General features: G+C 34.2%; 4 protein-coding genes and 1 long non-coding RNA gene across 13 annotated transcripts; 3 read left to right on the top strand and 2 right to left on the bottom strand.

Annotated features, from left to right (window-relative positions):
- Positions 1 to 15: 15 nt before the first annotated feature.
- Positions 16 to 8,315, bottom strand: RhoGAP1A (Rho GTPase activating protein at 1A). 2 transcript variants are annotated; one of them, XM_034332575.2, is made up of 14 exons: positions 8,251 to 8,315; positions 7,325 to 7,950; positions 6,179 to 6,650; positions 5,874 to 6,108; positions 5,519 to 5,798; positions 5,262 to 5,441; positions 4,964 to 5,179; positions 4,136 to 4,255; positions 3,812 to 4,056; positions 3,429 to 3,726; positions 2,977 to 3,259; positions 2,634 to 2,904; positions 2,391 to 2,562; positions 16 to 2,326 (listed from the first exon to the last, which is right to left on the bottom strand). In XM_034332575.2, exons 2-14 carry the CDS (start codon positions 7,436 to 7,438, stop codon positions 1,910 to 1,912), a joined length of 3,303 nt encoding a protein of 1,100 aa, XP_034188466.1. In that variant the 5' UTR covers positions 7,439 to 7,950; positions 8,251 to 8,315; the 3' UTR covers positions 16 to 1,909. The 2 variants fall into 2 exon arrangements, with proteins under 2 accessions (XP_034188466.1, XP_034188467.1); XM_034332576.2 differs by having other exon boundaries at positions 3,465 to 3,726.
- A 136-nt stretch (positions 8,316 to 8,451) lies between these two features.
- Rnb (BTB/POZ domain-containing protein Rnb) lies at positions 8,452 to 11,664 on the top strand. Its single transcript, XM_034332583.2, has 6 exons — positions 8,452 to 8,889; positions 9,015 to 9,235; positions 9,315 to 10,034; positions 10,106 to 10,281; positions 10,355 to 10,616; positions 10,691 to 11,664. The coding sequence occupies exons 1-6, from the start codon at positions 8,635 to 8,637 to the stop codon at positions 11,622 to 11,624; spliced, it is 2,568 nt and encodes an 855-aa protein (XP_034188474.1). The 5' UTR covers positions 8,452 to 8,634; the 3' UTR covers positions 11,625 to 11,664.
- Positions 11,665 to 11,988: 324 nt separating this feature from the next.
- sad (Cytochrome P450 family protein sad) lies at positions 11,989 to 14,104 on the bottom strand. Of its 2 annotated transcripts, XM_034332601.2 has the most exons (6): positions 13,578 to 14,104; positions 13,286 to 13,476; positions 12,806 to 13,140; positions 12,499 to 12,723; positions 12,200 to 12,412; positions 11,989 to 12,127 (listed from the first exon to the last, which is right to left on the bottom strand). In XM_034332601.2, the coding sequence occupies exons 1-6, from the start codon at positions 14,102 to 14,104 to the stop codon at positions 12,017 to 12,019; spliced, it is 1,602 nt and encodes a 533-aa protein (XP_034188492.2). In that variant the 3' UTR covers positions 11,989 to 12,016. The 2 variants fall into 2 exon arrangements, with proteins under 2 accessions (XP_034188492.2, XP_034188493.2); XM_034332602.2 differs by lacking the exon at positions 11,989 to 12,127 and having other exon boundaries at positions 12,227 to 12,412; positions 12,522 to 12,723.
- Positions 14,105 to 14,513: 409 nt separating this feature from the next.
- LOC143308248 (uncharacterized) lies at positions 14,514 to 15,972 on the top strand. The gene is made up of 3 exons (XR_013065232.1): positions 14,514 to 14,650; positions 15,520 to 15,751; positions 15,834 to 15,972. It is a non-coding gene; the product is annotated as an uncharacterized LOC143308248 (long non-coding RNA).
- Positions 15,973 to 16,092: 120 nt separating this feature from the next.
- LOC117608065 (transmembrane protein 120 homolog) lies at positions 16,093 to 20,523 on the top strand. 7 transcript variants are annotated; one of them, XM_034332596.2, is made up of 10 exons: positions 16,093 to 16,167; positions 16,311 to 16,399; positions 16,941 to 17,033; positions 17,489 to 17,592; positions 17,897 to 18,015; positions 18,084 to 18,242; positions 18,321 to 18,413; positions 18,488 to 18,705; positions 18,784 to 19,185; positions 19,887 to 20,523. In XM_034332596.2, exons 4-10 carry the CDS (start codon positions 17,524 to 17,526, stop codon positions 20,372 to 20,374), a joined length of 1,548 nt encoding a protein of 515 aa, XP_034188487.2. In that variant the 5' UTR covers positions 16,093 to 16,167; positions 16,311 to 16,399; positions 16,941 to 17,033; positions 17,489 to 17,523; the 3' UTR covers positions 20,375 to 20,523. The 7 variants fall into 7 exon arrangements, with proteins under 7 accessions (XP_034188487.2, XP_034188484.2, XP_034188481.2 ...); XM_034332593.2 differs by having other exon boundaries at positions 17,401 to 17,592; XM_034332590.2 differs by having other exon boundaries at positions 17,360 to 17,592.
- Positions 20,524 to 22,126: the final 1,603 nt, after the last annotated feature.

Below are 22,126 nucleotides of genomic sequence, written 5' to 3'. Positions count from 1 at the left end.
TATGCACTTTAAGGGTTTCTTTTTTTTTTTTTTTGGCAGTACATCGTCTTGCTGCGTGTAAGCTATGTTTAGTCGAACATCTGTTAACAAATACTTGCTCTATGAAAATCGTTAACTGTGTAATACGGAATAATAAAAATAATAATAGTTATGCTAGTAATAATATTAATCGCAATAGCGGAAACTTTGTCTTTACACGTTTCACAAATGTACAAAAGAGGAACGCGTCTTAACGCTAAATGCGATATAAAAATTAAAGTTATCCAATATTTACGATATAATACACATGAGCTGGTTACAAATACACACATACACATTCACACGCGCACGCTGAAACACCACGCATACGATAGTTGCCTTCGTTTAATGCACGAAGATCACTTCCGAGGAAGTACCTTAGCGTGATTTTGTATTTTCCCTAATTTTCAATATTCATGAACGATTTCTTTTTTTTTTTTTTTTGTTCCTTTATCGAACACTCGTCAGGCTTGTCTTTTAATCTTGATTACAAACGTCCTAGCATATAATGCAGAATTCTATCGAGTATTAAATTTGTACTGCCAAACGTGCTTTTTATTATCTCAACCCTTTGAAGCGTACGAGTGTAGAGCACAATACCGATTCATAGAAAGCGATCCTGTTAAACATACGATGAATACAAACTCGTTATACAGTATAATAATAGAAAAATACAGTAATATTGCAATACAGTATAGATATTTAGACACTGATAATGATTATAAAATAAAATGCTTCAAAGGGTCAACTATTGAAGGTATGAGAGAGAATCATTCTCTTTGGTGCTTTATTAAGCTGTATTTAGACTTCAAGAAAATTATTGAGGGACTAAAGTAGAAAATATAATAAATGTTTACCTAAATGGTAACAGGGGGAATGTGTAATAAAACAGTGATTCACTTAATTACCTTTTTCTTTTTAGGTAAAATAATTTTGTTTAAAATTTCCAATGCACTTTTAATTATAAAATGAAATATTTATACATGCAAATTGTACGTTGATTTTAAAAATAAGTATTTCAATTACTGAAGATACTTTTAATTATTAAAAGGAAAGCGAACGCAAGTCTAATCACAGCTTAAAAATCAAAAACTTGGTCTTGCTTATTTACTCCGCGATATTCGTTACAAAAATTCGAGAGCATTTCCATCAAAGTATTCATATAAAGAATAGAATAGTTTATAATTGGCGAATAAACGTGACCTCCTTAAAAACCATACAATATTGAGTAGCAAATGGAGTATAGCTAATATATTTGATATTATTAGTAAAGCATCGTTTCGCACATTGTTAAGGAACGTGCTTCCTGAAATATTTAGGAACGTGATTCTTTCGAATACGTGGGCATTCTTCATGGACATACAATGGGTATGTTACGTTATCGTGTAAAAAAATTTAGATACTCTGCTAGGAACACGCCCCCATTGGAAAAAATATTTCTTTTCTAAAGCGTGGATGCGTTAACGACCAAACTTCCTTTGTTCATGTCTTTCTCTCTCTCTCTTTTTCATGGGAGAAATCTTTTTTTTTCAACGCATGCTTTTGTGAAAATTTTTCCAAGATCGTAGCTAGGACTTCATGGGAATATAAATATAAAATATATATTAAGGAGCTCGAAGTTTGAACGATACGTGTACTTCGAGTCCACTTTTGCTACGTTAGTTCGTATGCATACCAAATATAAAAGGAATTTCGTCGATCATAGTTTCGTCAAAGCCTGCGTTCTACTTATGCGTCTAAATCAGCGTTGTATAAACGATACGTCGGAAAACTAATAAAATATATTATAAAAAATCGTTAATTTTACAGTCCCAGCGTGAGTTGCTGTGAGTTTAATACCAAACCCATGAAAAGCAACTAACGCTACGATGTATCAACAATAACCTCTCGACTAGAGTGACTGATTGTTTTGTTGCATATGCATCTGCAAGAAACAGTAAAGTATACCGGCTTGTGCCATCACATCCACGGTACCCGCGGCTAACGGATCCCGACTCTTCGCGTCGGATCGCGAATTCGTTCCAGGACGTAGCAGCGTCGGTCCGAACACTGTCGCTAAATTGTGCAACGACATTTTATTCTGAGCCTCGTGTTTGTTAACTCGTATCAAGTGAGTAAGCAGAAAGTCAATAACCGCTTTGTTTACGGCTGGCAAACTTTCGTAGACTCTTCGCAATGCAGCACCTTTTGATAACTCGCCTGTTTGGAAAGCTTCTAAGAATGCAGGATAAAGAGCATCGGTGAAGAGAGCTTCAGGCATTTCTCGAAGATACAACTTGAGGACACCTGTTACGGAATGAACGTCAACCTACATGGAAAGAAAAAGGAAATAATTTAAATTGATCATTTTCTTCTATCTTTCTGTAAACTACCTCTTTAAGTAATTGTTCTGCTTCGTACGAATTGCTTTCAAACGATTTGCGCAACTTCGTCAAGTCAGAAGCCGAGCCGGAAACACGATATAAACCCACTTCTCCAACTCCTCTCCTCTCTACTTCCCTGACACACGCTGTTATAATGAAAGGAACGTCACGTTTCTCACGCCTAAATATAAAATACATATTCAATTGTTTATAAACTTGAAATACGGATTATGCAAATGTCGCAAGACTTACTTGCACACTTGTTGAATCTTAGCTCCAAATAAACCTTGAGGTTTAGCTGATGGTACCCGTCTTAATGTTACTTCACTGGGAACGAAACGAAGAGCCACGTCTAAAGTAGCTGGTCCTAGATTTAATGATCTCTCTACTTGATCCGACTGGAGCCACGATCTGCTCAATCTTTGTATACATTTACCTCTCAATACGGAACGAGTTCCACATTCCTCGTATAATAAAATTCGAACATTTTGACTTCCCTCAAGTTCAACAACAAATGTTTCCCCTTTAATAAAGAAAAGGAAAATTACAATCAAAAATACACATATGATTATTTCTTGTGTAACTGAAATTTTACCCCATGTTGGAGCCTGACCCCTGGCAACTCGACTTCTTGCTCGTTTGAAATAGTGTCCGTAACTATCAACCTCTACAATAATATAAAGATCTCCAACTCTGTCTAAACCTGGCGGTGTTAAACCAAGTAGAGTCAAGTGGAGATCACCTAATAACAAACTTTCGTCACGCCCTGATCTTAATAAATAGCTGCCCATATCTGTTTGAAGATAAGTACGACATGCTGTAACCCAAGCTTGTAATTCGTACATTGATAAAGGTAGTGGTCCAGGTGGTTGACCGCCCTGAAAATATAAAAATAAACTGGTTAACAATTTAATCCTACCTTTCATTGGTAATCGAACAATTTTCGTTAAGATATTTTTACTTGCATCCTCGTGTTGAATTTAATTAAAAGTGTATTATTAAATATCTTTACATTATTTATTTATTCAAGATATTTGAATTACGCACCTTTGACTTATCTAGGTACATATGGGAACGCATTACCTGTTGCAATGCCTCCACCGCTTCAACCCATTGAGAACGTTCAAATTCACTGGATAAAAAGAACGTGTACGAATTTTGTACTCGATGCTGACTTTTATGTGCAACGCGTAATACTAAATTTGGAGATGCTAATACTAGCTGAGCTTCGAGCTCGGCAAGTTTCTTCCTGTTCTTTTCGGAACCTCTACTACCAAGACGAATTCGTTTCTCATCGTTTCGCTCTTCCCATAAAATTTGATCGCGTACAGTGCATGCTTGTGATCTAAGTACAGAAATATTGAAAAATACAAATAAAATTTGTATATTATAAATTAACACTAACAAAGTAAATATAGTTTGTCGTCTACCTCAAAGCTACAACATTAGCTGGACTAGTCTCTCGTGGTTCAACACCATCCTCTGTCACTACCGCTTCCGCAACCGGTACATACCATTTTAATTCGAATGTAAATTTGTCTCTACCAGAAGCTTTATATTTTGCGCAGGCAATTACGTCATTAAATAGAAAAAGATGTCTCAACTTTCTATGACCATCAGATAATTCCACTACAAATGAATTTTTCACTAATCTTCGTTGCGCTCTATCATGACTCTAAAAGAAAAAACAGCACACTGCTTTTTTGCACATCTTTATACCGATAATAACGTTAAATAATATTACTGTTTCTTACCGGAAACATTGATTTCGTTTGGATAATATTGAATTCGTCTAGGAAATTTCTAGTCATAGCAAGAGCTTCTGATAGTGGTGCATGATCTGCATGATTCACTGGTGTGTGCTTAAGAAGATCCTATAATCAATTGAGACAGAATTATCAGCGCGAACTAAGATAAGATAAAAGCTTACTAAGTACATTTCCACATCGTTTTCACAATCTATCACATTTGTTTATCGAAGAAATGTACGTGCATCTGTATTTATATACAGGGTGTCTCATAGCTCCTGTAACACCCTAAATGAAGGGCTGCTGGAGTGATACTGAACAACTTTTTCCTTTACCAAAATGATGGTTGAAGCTTCGTTTTTGAATTATTAACGAAAAACGCTGGCCAATGAGAGCGCGCGTTCCACGCGCGCTCAACCAATGGAGTGTTGGCTTTCAACCGCGCTCGATCCTGGTCGTGAACAAACGCATTGGCACAGCGTGGGTATCGAGGAAAACGTGCGACTAATTTCAAATTGTTCTTAATTTAAGACGATGTAATATTTATTATACGCTTGCTTCGATACCCACGCTGTGCCAATGCATTTGTTCACGATCACGATCGAGCGCGGTTAAAAGCCAACGCTCCATTGGTTGACCGCCTGTGGAACGTGCGCTCTCATTGGCCAGCGTTTTTCGTTAATAATTCAAAAACGAAGTTTCAAGCAACATTTTGGTGAAGGAAAAAGTTGTTAAAAATTACCCCAGCAACTTCTCATTTCCGGGTGTTATGCGAGTTCTGGGACACCCTGTATATATATAAATTTGAATAATATAATGTAACCAGATATTTACATGCAATACTAAGGCGTTTTTTTGAACTCGAGCTACTGGTTTATGTAGAAGATCTTCAAGAGATAAACCTGGGCCTTTGGGAAATCCTCTAAGTCTTATATCCCTTGTAATTTCGCCGAACTGAGTAGAATGTGCTGAACACCTTCGCACAGTATCGGTAGCGCGTGCATAATTATGCAAAAAGGCTCCGTATAATCCTATATTGCTGGCCATTACCTTTAATGTTACAATTAATGATAAGTCAATAAAAAAAGATCAATTATATTTCCTGTTAAATCTTATTCTCTCTATTTCTCACTTTGAACTGCTCTCCTATGTTGGTCTTGCCATCCCACTTTTCCAGTTTCCTCCTAAGACCATCCAAAAATGTTTGATGTAACGCATGCAATTCTGGAATTTTGTAAAACATTGTGCCAAATTCATCTTCCGAAATAACGGGTTGCGACGTCGTTAATGTAGCTCTGATAGCTTTCATGTACTGAAAAGAAATGTAGATTTTTAGAAACGGCACCGATATTTATGTATTGTATTTAAATCAAGAGACAAACTACATACTTGTAACATTACGTTTAAACATTCAACATATATAGTCTCACTTTCTACTACCGAGTTTACAATACATTTAATCATAGACGTTCTATCATCCTCACGGTCTTTACTTTTCTCTTGTCGGCGTGGTGTAGTTGGCGTCGGCGATTCTAAACTACCTTCGCTTAAACTTAAAGGTTCTGCATCGCTACTACCGGTTTCGTTATCGGTACTAAGCGCGCGTAGTAAAATCGTTGGCGCAGGGCTAGCCCCTTCTTCGTCCTCGCTGTCCATTGCTGCCCGATGTCTAGAAATAATTGTTAATTAACTTTATCTATCTACATAATAAAATATCGTAAGATACTCGACACAAATAACTTACTGTATAAAATAGTCGATGTTGACATAGTTGCTCTGATTCCCTGGTGAATCTGGAAGGGAAGGTGGTCTCCTCGGTGGTACCCTGCTGCCATTATTATTTCCAACAGGTGGTACACGTGCATCAATATATACATATTCTCCTGTTTGATCTAAAGCTACAGAATCATAATAAGGTTCCTCCTCGGATGCTTCTGCATCACCATCTTCTCCATCTTCATTAATCGCATTCTCCAAATCTGTTTAGTAGATACACGCATAAAAGATATTGAATGTAATTAAAAAATTAATATGTAACAAATGTAACACCTTTCTCATCCTCTTCTTTGAGGGATTCTTCATTTTTATCTTTCTTTGAACTTCCCGTTACTTCAATCACAGTGACATAATTACTTGGCACATCTGGGTCACTGTTTCTTCTAAGTTCAGGCACTTTATCAGGACTTTTTGGTATTTCACTTTTGGGTCTTTTGCTTGTACTAAGAGTAGAACTCAGCTCAGAAACACACTTGTCTTGAAATTTACTTATATCCTCGCGGACAGGAAGAGGCGGAGCTGATGGTTCCACGTGTTGAACATGAGATAAGTTTGTAGAATCAGACAAATTATTATCCGATTGGCAACTGTGTTGATTGTGAGATTCTGAACGTTGCTGCTTTTCAGGCGTGGTTGCAATGTTACTATTCGCCAATTGCTTGTGACGTTCAACATCGGCTAATAATCTTTCCAAATATTCCACATAGAATTCTTCTTTTTCAAGTTCTTCTCTCAAAGCTGTTACCTATGAAAATAACAATATCTTAATTAATTTACAATTTATATTTCTTTTATAATGATTGTCCACACCAGCACATTATGAAACAAATAATCTAAATACATCTTTTTAGCTCGTGATAAAATTCAGATAAGCAAGCAATGATTCACTAAGGGTGAACCAAAACAGGAAATTTAGCAACAAGAATTAAAATTCATAGTATGACATTTATTTAAAAATACTTAACAATTTTATTTCCTTTCTACATTAAAATGTACATTTATTCAAATTGACTTTTAATCAATGCAATTACAACAAATATACCACATCCCAAATATCAACCACACTCAAATATGAATTAAATTAATGTCCCAGTTGAGGAAGATGACTCATAGAATAAGTTCCCATTAGGAATCAGCAATGAGGAAAGTTTATATAATAAGAACTTAATTTATTGCACAAATTTCTAAAGATTTCAATGCTTTCGTTAATCTATTTTTAAAATATGCAAACTTTCTACAATGATGTGTCTAATTCAAAATACTCAGAAGCATATCCTGAGTTTCATTATCTGTTACTTGTGATACTAAATAAAGAATACATCAATCCTTCATTACGATGGGTTCTCCAAAACTGTTGAAAGCAATCCTTTGTTAGAACAATTAAGAAGATGAGAATAAAACTTTGATGTGGGTTTTTACCTTCTGTTTATGCTTGACTAGGTTGGCCCTGACGTCTTCCTCCCAAGCCGCCGGCAAGGCGCTGTCCGGGAATCTTTGTACCCAGACACGCTGAAAATCCCCGAAAACGCTCATTACTCCACTCCACGACGTTGAAAGGAAATACTCCTCGGGGATGGTGATGATTTCAAGCAGGATTCAGGCCGCTGTGTACATTGCACGGGCGCGGCGATCGCGGTTCTCACCCGAATACGTCTGATTACGATCTCGTTTCGAGGCAGAGATTCAACTGAAATAAACGTGTCACCGTAACGAGGCATAAGTCATTAGTTTTAGCCGCGAACGATTTTCCTTCCTTGTTACAACGCGCAACTTTCAGCCAAGAATCAACGAAACGGGCGTCATACGGCCGCTGTCATCTTGTCGACATCTCCTGCGTAGCTCACGATCCGATCCCCATGCCCTCTCCTATCATTTTGACGCTTCTGCTATACTCTATTCGCAGACAGTGGCCTCTCGCAGGAGCAGGTGCGCTTCATGGATAATGCTTTTTATTACGCGCTTACACCGGATTGAAATTTACATCTCTTACGAAATAAAAACTTTATTTTCTATTTTCCTTTTCATGAAATCATTTATATTCATCCCTGTAAAACAACGAATGGCATATCATTAAAAAGGAACTTTGATTTCAATAATAACATGTGGATGATACAAGAATGATCTATAATCTATAGACGCAGTTTATAGTTCCCAATTATTATCGTATAAAATTTAAATAATATATAATAATTAGAATTAACTGATTTTTTACTAAAATTCTTATGTTTTAAATATAATAGGAACTGTTTGCGTATGATTTATAATAAGATGTAATCTCAGGGATCTATTTAAGAATACAATTGTTATTGATAATCATTATAATAATTATTATGCTTGATAAATACCATTACTCTGCAATTATTTCAATTCTTGTTCTGTACAGTCCATACATACTAACATTGTCAAAATAATAAGACGCTCCAGTGTGCGTATTTTAAACTAAAAAGTAGCGGAAGACTCAAAACAATATTTCTTTACGATGATTAATTAATTATATTTATTAAACCATGTATTTAAATATGAAATGAATACGATACTTACTCTATAATAGACATTTATGTATGTTTTATTTGTACAAAATTATTAATTATTACATTTTTTTTAATATCATACTTTTGTCAGCTACTGTACGGGTATAGCTGTCAATCTCGACGACAACACAATTTAGAGGTTATGTTACTTTTAAAAAATTAATGGATTTTTAGTAATTTTTCCATTTATTTACAAAAATGTCGACTGTAAACGAGAAACAAGAAGGTTCTTTAGTACCTGAGTTATTAAAACATATGAAATCAGGTTCTAAAAGTGGAATATCATCATGTCTAGAACGACTTAAAAATGAACCGAATTGCTATAAGCAATTTACAAGAGATGCAGGACTAGGCATTTTAGTAAATTTACTTCGTTTTCATAATTTAAGAATATTGAACATGACTCTGAGTATTCTGGCAAATGCATGTATCAATTCAGATGCAAGAGAAAAGGTATCAATGTATTTACTTCTATATTTTTTTAAAAATAATCAATCTTGTGTCATACAGATATAGTAATCTGTCTACAATTTTTCATTTATTCTTAGCAGCATTTTGCTAATTACTTTATATTACAGGTCAAAGGATCTAAAATAGCAACTCGTGTAGTCTCTATAATTAAACATATCAAGCTAGAAAATGCCCTACACTGCCGTGCGTGTAGATTAATTGGAAATTTGTCAGAATGTAATTGGCATGCCAAATCACTGTGCGAAGCTGGCGTAGTTCAAGCTTTAGTCACTCTTTTAAAATTGGATACAAATATGCAAACCTATTTAATGGGTGTTAGAGCTATAAGGTATTGGAATATAATTGTGTATTAATAACTTCGTAACGTTAATCAGTACTTTTGATTTATTTGCATATTATTCTTGTAGGAATATTTGGAGTATGCACGAAGGTAGTAGAGAAGAAATCATTGAATCTGGAGTAATATTTAGAATCACAGGTTTATTAGTGTTGGCAAAAGAAAAGTTGGAAAGAAATCCTAAATATTTGGAATTGATTGAAACCTGTTTAAAAGCTATGTGTGCTTTTCTGGTTACAGTGGATCCTTGTGTTAGGGAACAAATGAGAGGAGAAAAAGATGTACAAGGGTACAAATGCATTGTACAATGTTGCGATATGAATAATAAAATGGCGATTAAGTGTCTATACAATCTCTGTCAAGTGGCAGAATGTCGTCCTATTCTGGGAAATTTTGGTGCTGTTGAAAGTCTTATTGCTCTTGTAAGAGATCATTCAGAACTGTCTAAAGAAACATTAGTCAGTTTATGCCTGTTTTGTAGAGAAGCTGTAAATAGAGCAAAAATTAGAATAGGATCTGGTTTAGAATTAATGTTATCTTTATTAAAAGATCCTGACAATGAAAAGTACCACCCAATGTTATTACATGCACTAACACAATTTGTTTACGATGATCTAAGTATTGCAATAATGGTGAAAAATGGTTTACTTGACATTTTAGTTACCAGGTTGAAAAAAATGGTAATTGAAACAATAGACGAAGAGGAGATTAATGTTTCAAGAAAAAGAAGTAATGATTCTCCTCCAAGTAAACAGTCAGAGTTCAAGTTTAACAAGACTAGTGCAGGACGGTACGTTTATAATATTTTTTACCATATTGTAAAAAGGATATGTAATTAATCATTTTACTTTTAACGAACAGGTTTAGTTTAGATTACTATCGCGATGATTGGAGTCCAGGTAGTGCTTCCAGTGTTTCTTTTTCACCTCCTAGTACACCACCATTACCATTTTATGACTCAATAGAAAATGATGAAAACACCGAAGATAACTACAGTCCCGTTTGTAGTGATATCGAGCTTATGGATAACGAAGATGGTAAACAAAATTTCATAATTTACAATAATTTTCATAAAACAATTATATATAAATACATATTGTTTGTCTTCAGAGCCACAAGAAGAGGTAGAATCGCTAAAGAGCTGTAAATCGATAACTATAAATATAGAAGTATCCCAAGATTTGGATAAAGGAAACAAATCAAACGATTGTGATTATACAAACGACTGGACGTTAGTGCTACTAAGTCGACTGAGTCATTCAAATGACCCGATCGACAAATTAGCAGATCCTACGATCATTGAAGCTCTGTCAACTTATATTAAGTGTGCCAAAAATCAAAGAGCATCTAGAATTTTAACCAGAATTACAAGGTAAGCAAAAAAAATTTATTTTGCAATTAAAACTTACATGAATAAATGTAAATATTTTTTTTCTTTTCATACAGGAATGGAGCATATTTAATTCCATTATTAAAACAGGGTTTTGTTTTTGAAGCTCAGACACTGTACGGTTCAGAACATTATACAAGACAATTATGTGCGCTAGCAGAAACCGGCGGAGCAATAGGTGAACTTACATCTATATTGCTACGCGGAGAAGAAGCACATAAATTAGTTATCGCAGTATCGATACCATTCCTAATTAGATCACGGTACATTTTAAAATCTTTACTAAATAATTACGGTGGTCTACGATTAATATTTCACGTCCTTTCCGATCAACAACACAGTCTTTATGAGAATGCTATTTGGTCGATCTGTCAATTAGCGAGCACCTTAGAAATTCAACCTGACATAGTAGAAAAGTGTCAAATTACAGACACTACTTCGACCGATTTTCCACGAGTGTACGACAATCATCCGAAACCTGCGACAGTTACATTCGAATTGGACGACGGTACAACTGTCGATGCCTGCAGACAAACTCTGTGTCAGAAATCCGACGCTTTCTCTGCTATGCTGGAGGGAAACTTTTCTGAATCAGGGAAGAAACGTGTCAAGCTACGAAACACGTCAAAGGAAAGCCTCAACACATTATTACTTGCTGCAAATGGAGCAACTTTTGAAAATAGAACCATAGAATCTTTACTGGACGCTGTGCTATTAGCTGATAAATTTTTGATGGCTGATATATCAGAAATCTTAACGGAGAGTTCCATATCTAGATTGAATTACAAAAATTTTAGCAGAGCTTGGAACTGGGCCCGATTAAATTCTTGCCATGAATTAAAGTCCTGTTGCGTGAAGAGCTTTCTTACTGCTTCTATGACTAAGTCTGAAAGAGTTCAAGCATTTCATGGTTTTTCTACCACTGGAAGTTTTCATGAATTTTTGGACGAAGTAAGAGAGATCATTAATAACGTTCTGTGCCAACGTTAATGATATATATATATATATATATATAATTGTGATATTTAATAGCGACGATGCAAACAAGAGTATTCTCATTCCCTACGTAGAAAGCAATCAATGAGATTTTTATATTGTATATTTTATTCAACCTGTATCCTGATCGTGCTTACTGTGAATATATTTTAAGGCATGGGATTCGTGTATATTAATAATTATACATTTTATGATTGTCTTTTAATTCGATACACTAATTGTACATATGAAATAGTTAAAGTATATAAAATTTAAATGTATACAGATAAAACGTATAAATGCTTCATGATGAAACAAAAAGAAAACAATCAAAAGTATTACAACATTTACCATTTCATGTATTCTTTTATGGTCTTTTCACATGAATTCGTCACTTACATTGGGTATTATCTTCGCGTTAATTTCAATTTTATGGATTCCGAGGGAACAGAAATCAAGTGTAAAATTAATTTCACTTCATCTTTGTTGATGCAATCTATTTTGAACGATTTGATCAGCTGCAATGTTCCATAGAAAAATGTATAAATTATTTAATTCTTCATATTTCTTGAGTCAAATTATGCATATACCTCTGCTAAAGCAAGCGATATCTGTATTTCTGCAAGTTTTCGACCAATGCAGCTTCTTGCACCTAAAGCAAATGGTAAACTTGCATGGGGGTGTATCACACCTTTGTATGTACCACTTTCTGTCCTAATCCACCTTTCTGGAAGAAACTCGTTTGGTTGTGGAAAATTTTTGCTATCTCTACCACTCGAATAAAGTGATAGCACCACCAATTCCTATGATATACAAATTATGAATTAATTAAATTTTTTATTTAATAATACGGTTCTTTTTCAAAGAGTGTAACAACGAATTCATTTACCCCTTTTGGTACAAAGTAATTACCAATCACACTATCTTCTGGTATGTATCTGGAAATAAATGGAGCTGTTGGATATAATCTAAGAGCCTCTTTAATAACTCCTTTTAACAGAGAATCATGCAGCAATTCTTTTTCTGGAAGATCCTTTAAATGTTCGAATAATTGTTCTTGCACATCGGGATATTTGCATAACAGTAACAATATCCACTGTAAAGTAGTCGCTGTCTAAACAATAAGCATAGTACATGTTATTTTTTAAATGCAATTAATTTAATTTTATCATCGTTTAATTAACATTAAATCGCACCGTATCCCCAGCTGCTAAAATAAAATCGATAACAATGCAGATTGCATCCTCTTCTTGGATTTCTTCGTCTAACATTTTTTTAAACAATCCATTACCGCCTAATCGAGTCATTTCCGGTACCAGAATTCGTACGATTTCAAAAGCCGTGTCAGCAGACTCAGCGAATTTCGTCCACACTGGTAATCGTAAAGCCATTGCTAATTTAGCCGGCATCGTAGATAACTTAGCTGAATATTCAAATATTTTGTACAATGTCTTCGCCAGCTTTTCTTCATTTCGCGATAACTGTTCTTTACAAGAGTGCCAGGAGGAACCCATTAAGGTAGCCAACATTGCTATTGAATAAAAATTGCGTTGTATAGGGTTATCGAAATTGAGTGTCACATCTTGAAATTGAAATAAAACGCAAAGTATCTGATTTTTGTACTGTGACACTCGATTTAGATAACCCTATATATCTTAACTATAATTTAACTTTACCCTCTATAGACCATTGATAAAGCTGAACTTGTATATCCTCTATAATAGTATTTCTCTCAATTTGTTTTTCCCAGTTCTGTCGAAACTTCTTAGCTACCTCGTAACACGGTTCCGCCATTAGACTCGTCGAATTTCGCGCCAACATTACTTTATTCAGTATTTTACGAAAGTGCACCCATTCTTCTCCATCCCTGCGCGATTCGAAATTGGAAAACAAAAAATGTAGGTTATAATTTTTCATTAAATCATCGAATCTCCTTCAAACGGCGACGTACGCTCAAAGATACCATACATAAACAGTAAACCGCGGCGACGTTTTCGAATCTCGTTGTAAAGGGTCCATGCTTCCGGTAGGAAGTGTCTCGGCGCCGAGCCTTCCAGTCGAAATATCCTAAGATATTCGTGGGGCGAATTGACGAACACCGCCGTTACTGGTCCTAAACATTCTCTGTAAACGGGTCCTAGTTCCTTGTGCCTTTTGTCGACATATTCGTGCTGTCTTTTCGGGCCGCCAAAAAATAGAAACGAGAAAATAGTCCCGAACACTGGAAAACCCCATGGCTCTGGTGCTTCCTGTAAGACATTTTCCGTCGCTGTTGTGGCAGCGGTGGCATAGTTTCTGTCGTTTCTGTCGCGCAATTTTTCTGCTATCTCTATTTTCGATTTGGCCGCGCCATCTGTAGATTTCGAGATATCGGACAGATCATCGATTCTCGAAGAGTGCGACGCGCCTGCGTATCCGCAATCTGGTATACGACGCTTCACCGGAACTACACTCACTGATTTAACAGTTTTCAAAACGTTTCGTGTACAATTCATCTTGCAATTGAAGAATGGCTCTTCCTTATTAACCCGTATAAGAATTATTTCACATTGAACACACGATATGCTATTCGGTTTAAATTTGAAACTCTAATTTGCAGACGAATCGTTTTTCCTCCAGATGACGGACGTGACTTTATTGGAGACAAAATGATCCGGTACCTTGATAGGAGCTCCTGTTTTCTTTCCCTGCTGTCATGCTAGATAACACTTATTGAAGTCCGCTCCAACGATAACACTGGTGACAGATCAACATAGATGCTTTGTTCTTTTTCTAATTATACTTTTAATCGACATCTTTTCAACGTGTACTTTTATTGAAAACTTTCAGGGTACTGTTCGTACATCTGGATAAATCTGTTGCGGTTTCCGGCTGTAACCGGAAACAGCCACGGTAACGGAAGTATTGAATTATAAGAATGGCGGAATTCGAAGAAAATATTCAAGTTACACACTGATTGCAGAACACTGGTTCACACGTGAAGAAGATCGAATACCGTTTACTATGCCGTTATCTAGAAGCCGTTTACCCCTCCGCTCCAGGTTTCCACTTTCTTCCATGAGAATTCTTTCGCCTCGTTATTCACACTACTCTTGTTTTTTAACGATTACACTGACGTCGCTATAATTACGCGCAATTAATGTAAATCACCGTTCGTGGTAATTATTCTTAAATGATACGCCTGGCACGTACCGAACAGATTACAGTTTCACGTTGTTAATATTTAAATTCAGTGTAACAATTATCAATGTATATGTATTGCTAATATAAATAACTAAATTATCGTTACGTTTCGGTATCGATAACGGTTCCGATAAGAAACGATCATTTTCTTAATGCGCACGCATTTAACTTTCATAAATATTGATAAGTATTAGCAATTGAACTAAGTCTTCTAATGGCATGCAATTAAAGACACTGATATGCTATTTTAAATACAGTGGATCCAAAAAGTATTTGTACACCGTTTAAAACAGAGTACCTCGTTTAAAATTGGACCAAATGACGAGGTTTCTCAGGAAGCTATACAAATTAATTTACTAAGATATGTGCTTTTGTCGTTTTAAAAAATTATAATTTGTTGAAATCGTGAAAGAATCGCGACTTTTCTATAATTTGCATAGCTTCTCGAGAAACCTCAAGTAATTTGGTTCAATTTTAAACGAGGTACTCTGTTTTAAATGGTGTACAAATACTTTTTGAACCCACTGTATGTTATATTGCAATTACTTATGCGTGAAACAAGTTTGCACTTATATAGCATCATTTTTTATCAACTGCAACGGTGATGTTCACTTACGCTCTTCATTTTCACTGTACTATAAATGTTTTCGAATGTTATTTTTATAAACAGCGAATGTTTATTGTTCAATACTAATAATGCTTTTTAAAATTATTCACTGTTATCTAGAAACAGTGACGGCGACCACTGTACACTGTTTAACAGTTTCGAAGATATTTAAATGAACTGCTGAAACTTCTTACTCGAAGTGGGGACCACGTTTCAGATTCCAGGAACTAAGGATCACGAACTGTATAAATTTCAATCGAAACATAAAGACAATTTGTACGTAATTATAGATACTGTATCTGAAATTATTATTATATTTATTTATGTTTACAAAAGACGTACACGGTAACAGGTAAATAAGATTTTCTATTAAATACGTATTAAGTCACTTTTCGTTAATCAGTGATTAGTAATACAATGCTTCCTGTTTATAGAACATGGAAGAGCGATTTGATGGTATCACCAGTTAGTCTAACACTTCTGGACAGGCCACTTTATCCACAAAATCACGATGTACCTAGAAACATGAACAAATGTTATTTACATAGATAAAGGGGAAAGATATTCTACATGAATAAAATCAATCGACTTTAGACAAAGCGATAGAGATTATAAATAATGCAACCTTTAGACGAAATATCGCTTTAAATTATTACCATAGTAATGTTTGTCGATAGAAACAGAACAAGAGATCTTAACAAAACATAGAGTACTTACGTATGTAGATGATACGAACCATAATGAATGAAACACATCAAGTTATACAAGGTAATTCTTTGTACACTTTATAGCAAAAAGTGAAGAGAAACGTTTAAAAGTTTGTCTAGCACTGACATAGGTAATATCTAATTGATCATTAGAAAACACTATCATTAAACAATATTAAGTCTCTGATTTTGATTTAATTACAGAGCAGAAATAGGAGTATTGGTGAGCTGCATATATTATTGAATGCATATTAATCTATCTAATCTCCGCCTGAAGACACGTATGATTAAAGGTAATACGTTTATCAGAAGAGCAAGGTTTTTCATGCAGAAAGAAATCGGCAGATCCAAGTTGAAAGAATCGCGAAATGAAGTACAACCGATGAATAGAAAGGAACTTGTTTAGCAGAGAATGCAAGCACTTTTGTCTTCTCAGATCGGTGGAGCACTGTCTGGTCAACGACCGTGAAAAAATTCGCGTGTTTAACGATACGACAGCACGCTGGTTAAATTAACCGACTGTATTGTGCTAGTCGAATCTGACGATTCCTTGATATTTACGTATTCACGAAGCGTGACCTGTTTAAACGTGAATACGAATAAACGCGAGGTAAATTGAAATTTTTAAAAATGCAACTCACCGGACGATACCGAGAGCACGTTTCAATGTGTGGATACGTAAAATCAGGAAGGATATATTATTACATTTAAGTTAGCAAGATAATCAAACAATAGTTTTATGAATTAATTAAAAATTGGTATTATTATTATATTACATATTATTACAAGATAGAATCTTGCAAAAATTTGACGATAATAATGTTTTTGTTTTAGCTATAGAAGATTAAAATTCCGAATGATAAAAATAATATATAATCGAATACAACTGATGAAGAACGACTCAGAAGCTATTATCACTGGAATTATGTAAGTTGGATATTAATATTATGTTCATCTCCGTCAAGAAATAATTTCAAGCCATTTCATTTCCGACTATCAGTTTTATTTTAAGAATTTACTTGTTATCAGAAATGTAATTATTATTATTAGTAACAGTAATTATTATTAGTAATTATTAACGGTAATTATTATTAAAATAGTAATAGTAATTATTATTAACAATTATTAATAGTAATTATTAAAAATTAATCTCCTTAAAATGTTATGTATTTAAAATGGTCGTTTGGATGTATGTACATATATTAATAATTTACTATTCATTGCTCAATGATTATTATCTTTTTGTCTAAAAGAGGCTTTTGAAATACGTTTTTATCATACGTCGGGTCTGAAGATCACGGCTTCCAGAGCACTCTGCCGCTAAATCCAGAAAAAGGTACTTGGGTATAGGAACACGAATCATTGCATACCTGAATTTTTAGTGAGTTCTTGGCTCTCGTCCCTTTATTTCGCTACGATGAATACCGATGTTGAGTCCTGTTTAAAAGACTGGAACGACCTAGCAAAAGATTACAAGGAATTAGAAGTAAGATAATTTTTTGTTAATCCTGAATACTAATCTTGTCAATGTTTAACACGTTGAACGATTTTTGTCGAGGTTAAGTGTATATTTTATTTATCTCTCCTTGAAACCGGTATTCGAGAAGCTTTCTGTTTCATTCAGTACTGAATTCAGACAGCTTTCCTTAACTGTATTTTCAAACATACAGTTCAACTTTGATTCATGAAGAATTTCATTATTCTCTACACGATTGTTCATTGTTTAATCAATGTTTTGTAAACAAAGAACCTTTGCATATTATACAAGTATTTTTTAATTGTATTAACAGATATTGAACAGGGAGTACCTCGCAAAATTAGAAGAAGTAAGCGAACTACAAGCGAAATGTTTAAATGGAATCTCACATCAGAGGTACAGAATGGGTGTAATATCAAAGTCCCTGAAACAGTAAGTAACCAATTTTTAATTCTAAATACATGTATTTTTAAGTAAAATAATATACTAGTCTGCATTAGGTTACATGCAAGTGAAACAAGAAAAGGTTTAGACAAAGAAATGGCAAGAAGAGAAGAGCAGTTACATGAAATTGAACAAACTTTGCCAAAAAAGAATGGCACATACCTTCAAATTATTTTAGGAAGCGTTAATGTATCCATTTTAAATAAAAGTGATAAGTAAATAGAAAACATTAATAATTTTAATTAAAACGAAATGACATTAAAAGATATATATTTAAATTATTTGTCTCTTAGGTTCAAGTACAAAGATGAATACGAAAAGTTCAAGTTAATTCTCTCTGTAATTGGTTTTATTTTATCTGTATTAAATTTACTCACTAATATCAGGTAACCCATTATTGATTTTGTATTAAAACTAAAATTCATCTGTAAGAAGCTAATGTGATTATGTATTGTTGTAGAACATTGGAACTTAGTTTCATGTTTCTTCTAGTTTGGTATTATTGTACATTGACAATAAGAGAAAGTATATTGAAGGTAAATGGTTCAAAAATCAAAGGTTGGTGGAGATTTCATCATTTTCTATCGACCGTAGTATCTGGTGTTTTATTAGTATGGCCTAACACAGGACCATGGTATGCATTTAGGCAACAGTTCATGTGGTTTAATGTGTATATCAGTAAGTACTTTGTTAAATATATTGTATAATTTACCATACCTTGTTTCTAAGAATTAAAAGATTAATTTTAATTTACAGGTGTGGTACAATATTTACAATTCTGTTATCAACGCGGTGTTTTGTACCGTTTGAAAGCGCTAGGCGAAAGACATAATATGGACATTACCATAGAAGGTTTCCATTCATGGATGTGGCGTGGATTATCGTTTTTGTTGCCATTCCTTTTTGCTGGATATGTATTTCAATTGTATAATGCATATGTATTATACACATTAATATCCCATCCAGAAGCAACTTGGCATGTTCCAGTCCTTAGTGCCATGTTTTTAGTACTATTCTTAGGCAACATAATAACAACTATCATGGTAATTCCTCAAAAATTAAGACAACGCGTAAGAGATCATTTTCCTGGAGTATTTACATCTAAACCTGAACAAAAGAAAGAGGTAAATGGAGAGAAGAATGTAAAGGCTCAAAAATGTGAGTAAACAAATTATAACGTTTAATAAGGTGATTATGAGAAAGAACAAATAATTTGTAAGTGCGAAAAACAAAACAAAAAAAATCACCAAAAAAATTAAGAGTAGTTTAAAAACACAAGTAGTATAGACACATCAGTTCTGGATCCAGGAATGCACAGCATACCAAAAAAAAGGTGAAACGTGAAATCTTTCCCAAACATATTGACTCCAAGCACAAGACTAATTAATGTATATTATCTTGTTGTAATAGAGGGACAACTCCTCAAAAGTATTTCTTTTATACTCGTTTTCATATTTAAAAGAGCACATGCAACTCCGTTCATACTAACCAATGTTTTATTTAAATAAGTGTCAATGCATAGTAAAATTGCCATTATGCTGTTTTTTTTTTAATTTAAATAACAAAGTTGAAATATAGTTATATTCCATTATTTCATAGGTTAAATGTATACATAATTGAAAAATATTGTGAATGTTATTTAAAAATAGTAATTTTGTGCAGAAATTCATTAAACAACTTTTTTTCTACCTTCAAGCTTTTCAGTTTTATATTCATTGTCTTTGTTAGTCTTTATTAGTGCAAACCTAACCTATACCAAATCTAATTTCGTGGCTTGAAAATAGTGATGTTTAAACAAATGTAATTACTCTAAAACAGTTATATTTCACATATATTATATTTAAACTGTAATGGCACAGCGAGAAACATCATGACGGTTGATATTTCGAACGAAGAGCTACGCAAAGAGATCGCCGCTATCCTTGAGGATGCAGACCTTACAGTTATGACTGTTAAGAAAACAAGGCTACAAATTGAAGAAAAATTCGACATAGATCTTACTTCAAGGAGACTGGAAGTGGACAAATTAGTCATGGAGTGCTTACGAGGAAAGCAAGATAAAGCTAAGAAGACTTCTAGCGAAGAATCCAAGGATGGTGAAGAAGAAGAGGAAGAGGGATTTGAAGAAGAAGAGGAAGAGGGATTCGAAGAAGAAGAGGAAGAGGGATACGAAGAAGAAAAGAAACTGCTCAAAAGAAGTACTGCAAAGAAAGCAGTAAATAAATGTAAAAGAAGATCTTCCGATGAAGAAGAAAGTGCAAGTGATAATGATGCTAGTGACGAAGAATATAGTTCAAGGAAACCAAAAGCTACTCCAAAGAAGACAGGTAAACCTAGATATCCTTAAGGATGCAGACCTTTCAACTTTGACTACTAAGAAAATAATCCTACAAATTGAAGAGAAATTCGGCATAGATCTTTCTGAGAGGGAATGGGAAGTGGACAAAATAGTCCTGGAGTGCTTACCGATAAATCAAGATGGAACTAAGAAGAAGAAGGCTGATATTTCGAACGAAGAGCTACGCAAAGAGATCACCGCTATCCTTAAGGATGCAGACCTTACAACTATGTCTGCTAAGAAATTAAGGCTACAAATTGAAGAAAAATTCGACATGGATTTTTCTAATAGGAAAGTAGAACTGGACAAAATAGCCATGGCGTACTTACGAGAAAGGCAAGATTGAGCTAAGAAGAAGAAGAAGAAGAAGAAGACTGCTAGCGAAGAATCTGAGGATGGTGAAGAAGAAGAAAAGAAGCCCTGCAAAGAAAGCAGTAAATAAACCTAAAAAAGGATCTTCAAAAGTTGTGAAGAAGGTTTGTACTATCATCAAAGAGAGGAACCTTTATGATTCGTCGCAATTTGCGACAATGAATTAATAAAAGTAATTGGAGTAAAACGTTTCAGAACTTTCGGTATGATGAAGTACCTCAAAAGTTATTTTGTAGATTAAATCATCTATGAGCCATGATCTCTGACTGGTTATAAACATTGTATAACATATTCCAAGGATGCAAAGTGCATCCTTTCCACGCGATGCATACATAAATACAGTTCGAAATGTGGCAAACAATTAAAATGGCCAATAGTCAATAAGCTGGTTTTAAGTCAATGTAATAAGAATTAAGGTTCAATCGTTTGCCTGATGGTACTTCTAAACAGCAGCAAGAAAGTCAAAGCAACGTAAAGAGGTCTTTGAAATCATTTTAAAAGTGGCGTTTTTTTATTTTTTACTGTTTATTTTATTACGTAAAAGAAAAAAGTAAATACAGTGCGATGAAAATAAGGAGAAAGACGGTACAAAAGAAAAATCAACATCCTGTACCTCTTCTGTATAATAGTTACATTATACAATATACTGAAATTATTACTAAGTGAAATATAATTATATTATCGTGTAATTACTGATTATTCTCGTAATATAGGTTTCTTGGTGTAAAAAAATTCACCTAACTTTTAAGATTTAATGGTAAAAAAAGAAGTGAATGTATTTCAGCGAAGGTACGATGTATGCATATTAAACAAACAGAAAAAGTCACAGTATGTGCAGCACTGCACAATATTTGAACTGTAATACACAACCGAGCGTACATACTTATATTCTGTATATATACCATTATGATAATTTAATTAGAGTAACATATACCGACGCGCACATCTGTACATTCTGTATTCGCTGTACTGCTAATAATTATTTGTAATTGTAATGCATGAAACCCTTATAATTTATACAATATAAATATTTTTCTGTTCTCATTGTATTTATTAAATTATATGTGTAAATAAAAAACCGATACCAGTCGCCTGATATTAAAGAAAATAACATTTACAAAAAGAGTGGACATGCCCTCTTCTTCTCTCTTCTACTACACCTCGTATTCACAACTGAAAAGACACAATTTTGGCTCCCTGTGATTCCATTTTTTAGACCGAAAAGTTATTAAAATACTTATTTGATGAAGTTGTACTTTAAAAAATGCGCCATAGATTAAAATTTTTTTAATTCGATCCTGGCGACATCTATACGAAAACGGCTGAAACTACTCAATACGTTACCGGCGTTACTAGGACCACTAGCGCCACCTATCGGGTAACCTCGGA

This window comes from Osmia lignaria, chromosome 3 (genome assembly GCF_051020975.1).
Source record: "Osmia lignaria lignaria isolate PbOS001 chromosome 3, iyOsmLign1, whole genome shotgun sequence".
In the NCBI taxonomy this organism is placed as follows: Eukaryota; Metazoa; Arthropoda; class Insecta; order Hymenoptera; family Megachilidae; genus Osmia; species Osmia lignaria.
Note: the sequence above shows the minus strand (reverse complement) of the source record. Positions and strands in the feature narration are given on the sequence as shown.

Bases quoted from the DNA above. Each gene is read 5' to 3' on its own strand.
- LOC117608065 (XM_034332596.2), top strand. From the start codon at position 17,524: ATGAATACCGATGTTGAGTCCTGTTTAAAAGACTGGAACGACCTAGCA. The intron at 18,016-18,083 runs GTAAGTAACCAA...AGTCTGCATTAG, and splicing joins ATATCAAAGTCCCTGAAACA to GTTACATGCAAGTGAAACAA. The intron at 18,243-18,320 runs GTAAATAGAAAA...TTTGTCTCTTAG, and splicing joins ATTTTAAATAAAAGTGATAA to GTTCAAGTACAAAGATGAAT.
- RhoGAP1A (XM_034332575.2), bottom strand. From the start codon at position 7,438: ATGAGCGTTTTCGGGGATTTTCAGCGTGTCTGGGTACAAAGATTCCCG. The intron at 6,651-7,324 runs GTAAAAACCCAC...TTATTTTCATAG, and splicing joins TAGTCAAGCATAAACAGAAG to GTAACAGCTTTGAGAGAAGA. The intron at 4,057-4,135 runs GTAAGAAACAGT...TTTTTCTTTTAG, and splicing joins AAACGAAATCAATGTTTCCG to AGTCATGATAGAGCGCAACG.
- sad (XM_034332601.2), bottom strand. From the start codon at position 14,104: ATGAATTGTACACGAAACGTTTTGAAAACTGTTAAATCAGTGAGTGTA. The intron at 13,477-13,577 runs GTATGGTATCTT...CGAATCGCGCAG, and splicing joins CGCCGCGGTTTACTGTTTAT to GGATGGAGAAGAATGGGTGC. The intron at 12,724-12,805 runs GTGCGATTTAAT...CTTATTGTTTAG, and splicing joins TTTTAGCAGCTGGGGATACG to ACAGCGACTACTTTACAGTG.
- Rnb (XM_034332583.2), top strand. From the start codon at position 8,635: ATGTCGACTGTAAACGAGAAACAAGAAGGTTCTTTAGTACCTGAGTTA. The intron at 8,890-9,014 runs GTATCAATGTAT...TTTATATTACAG, and splicing joins ATTCAGATGCAAGAGAAAAG to GTCAAAGGATCTAAAATAGC. The intron at 9,236-9,314 runs GTATTGGAATAT...TTATTCTTGTAG, and splicing joins ATGGGTGTTAGAGCTATAAG to GAATATTTGGAGTATGCACG.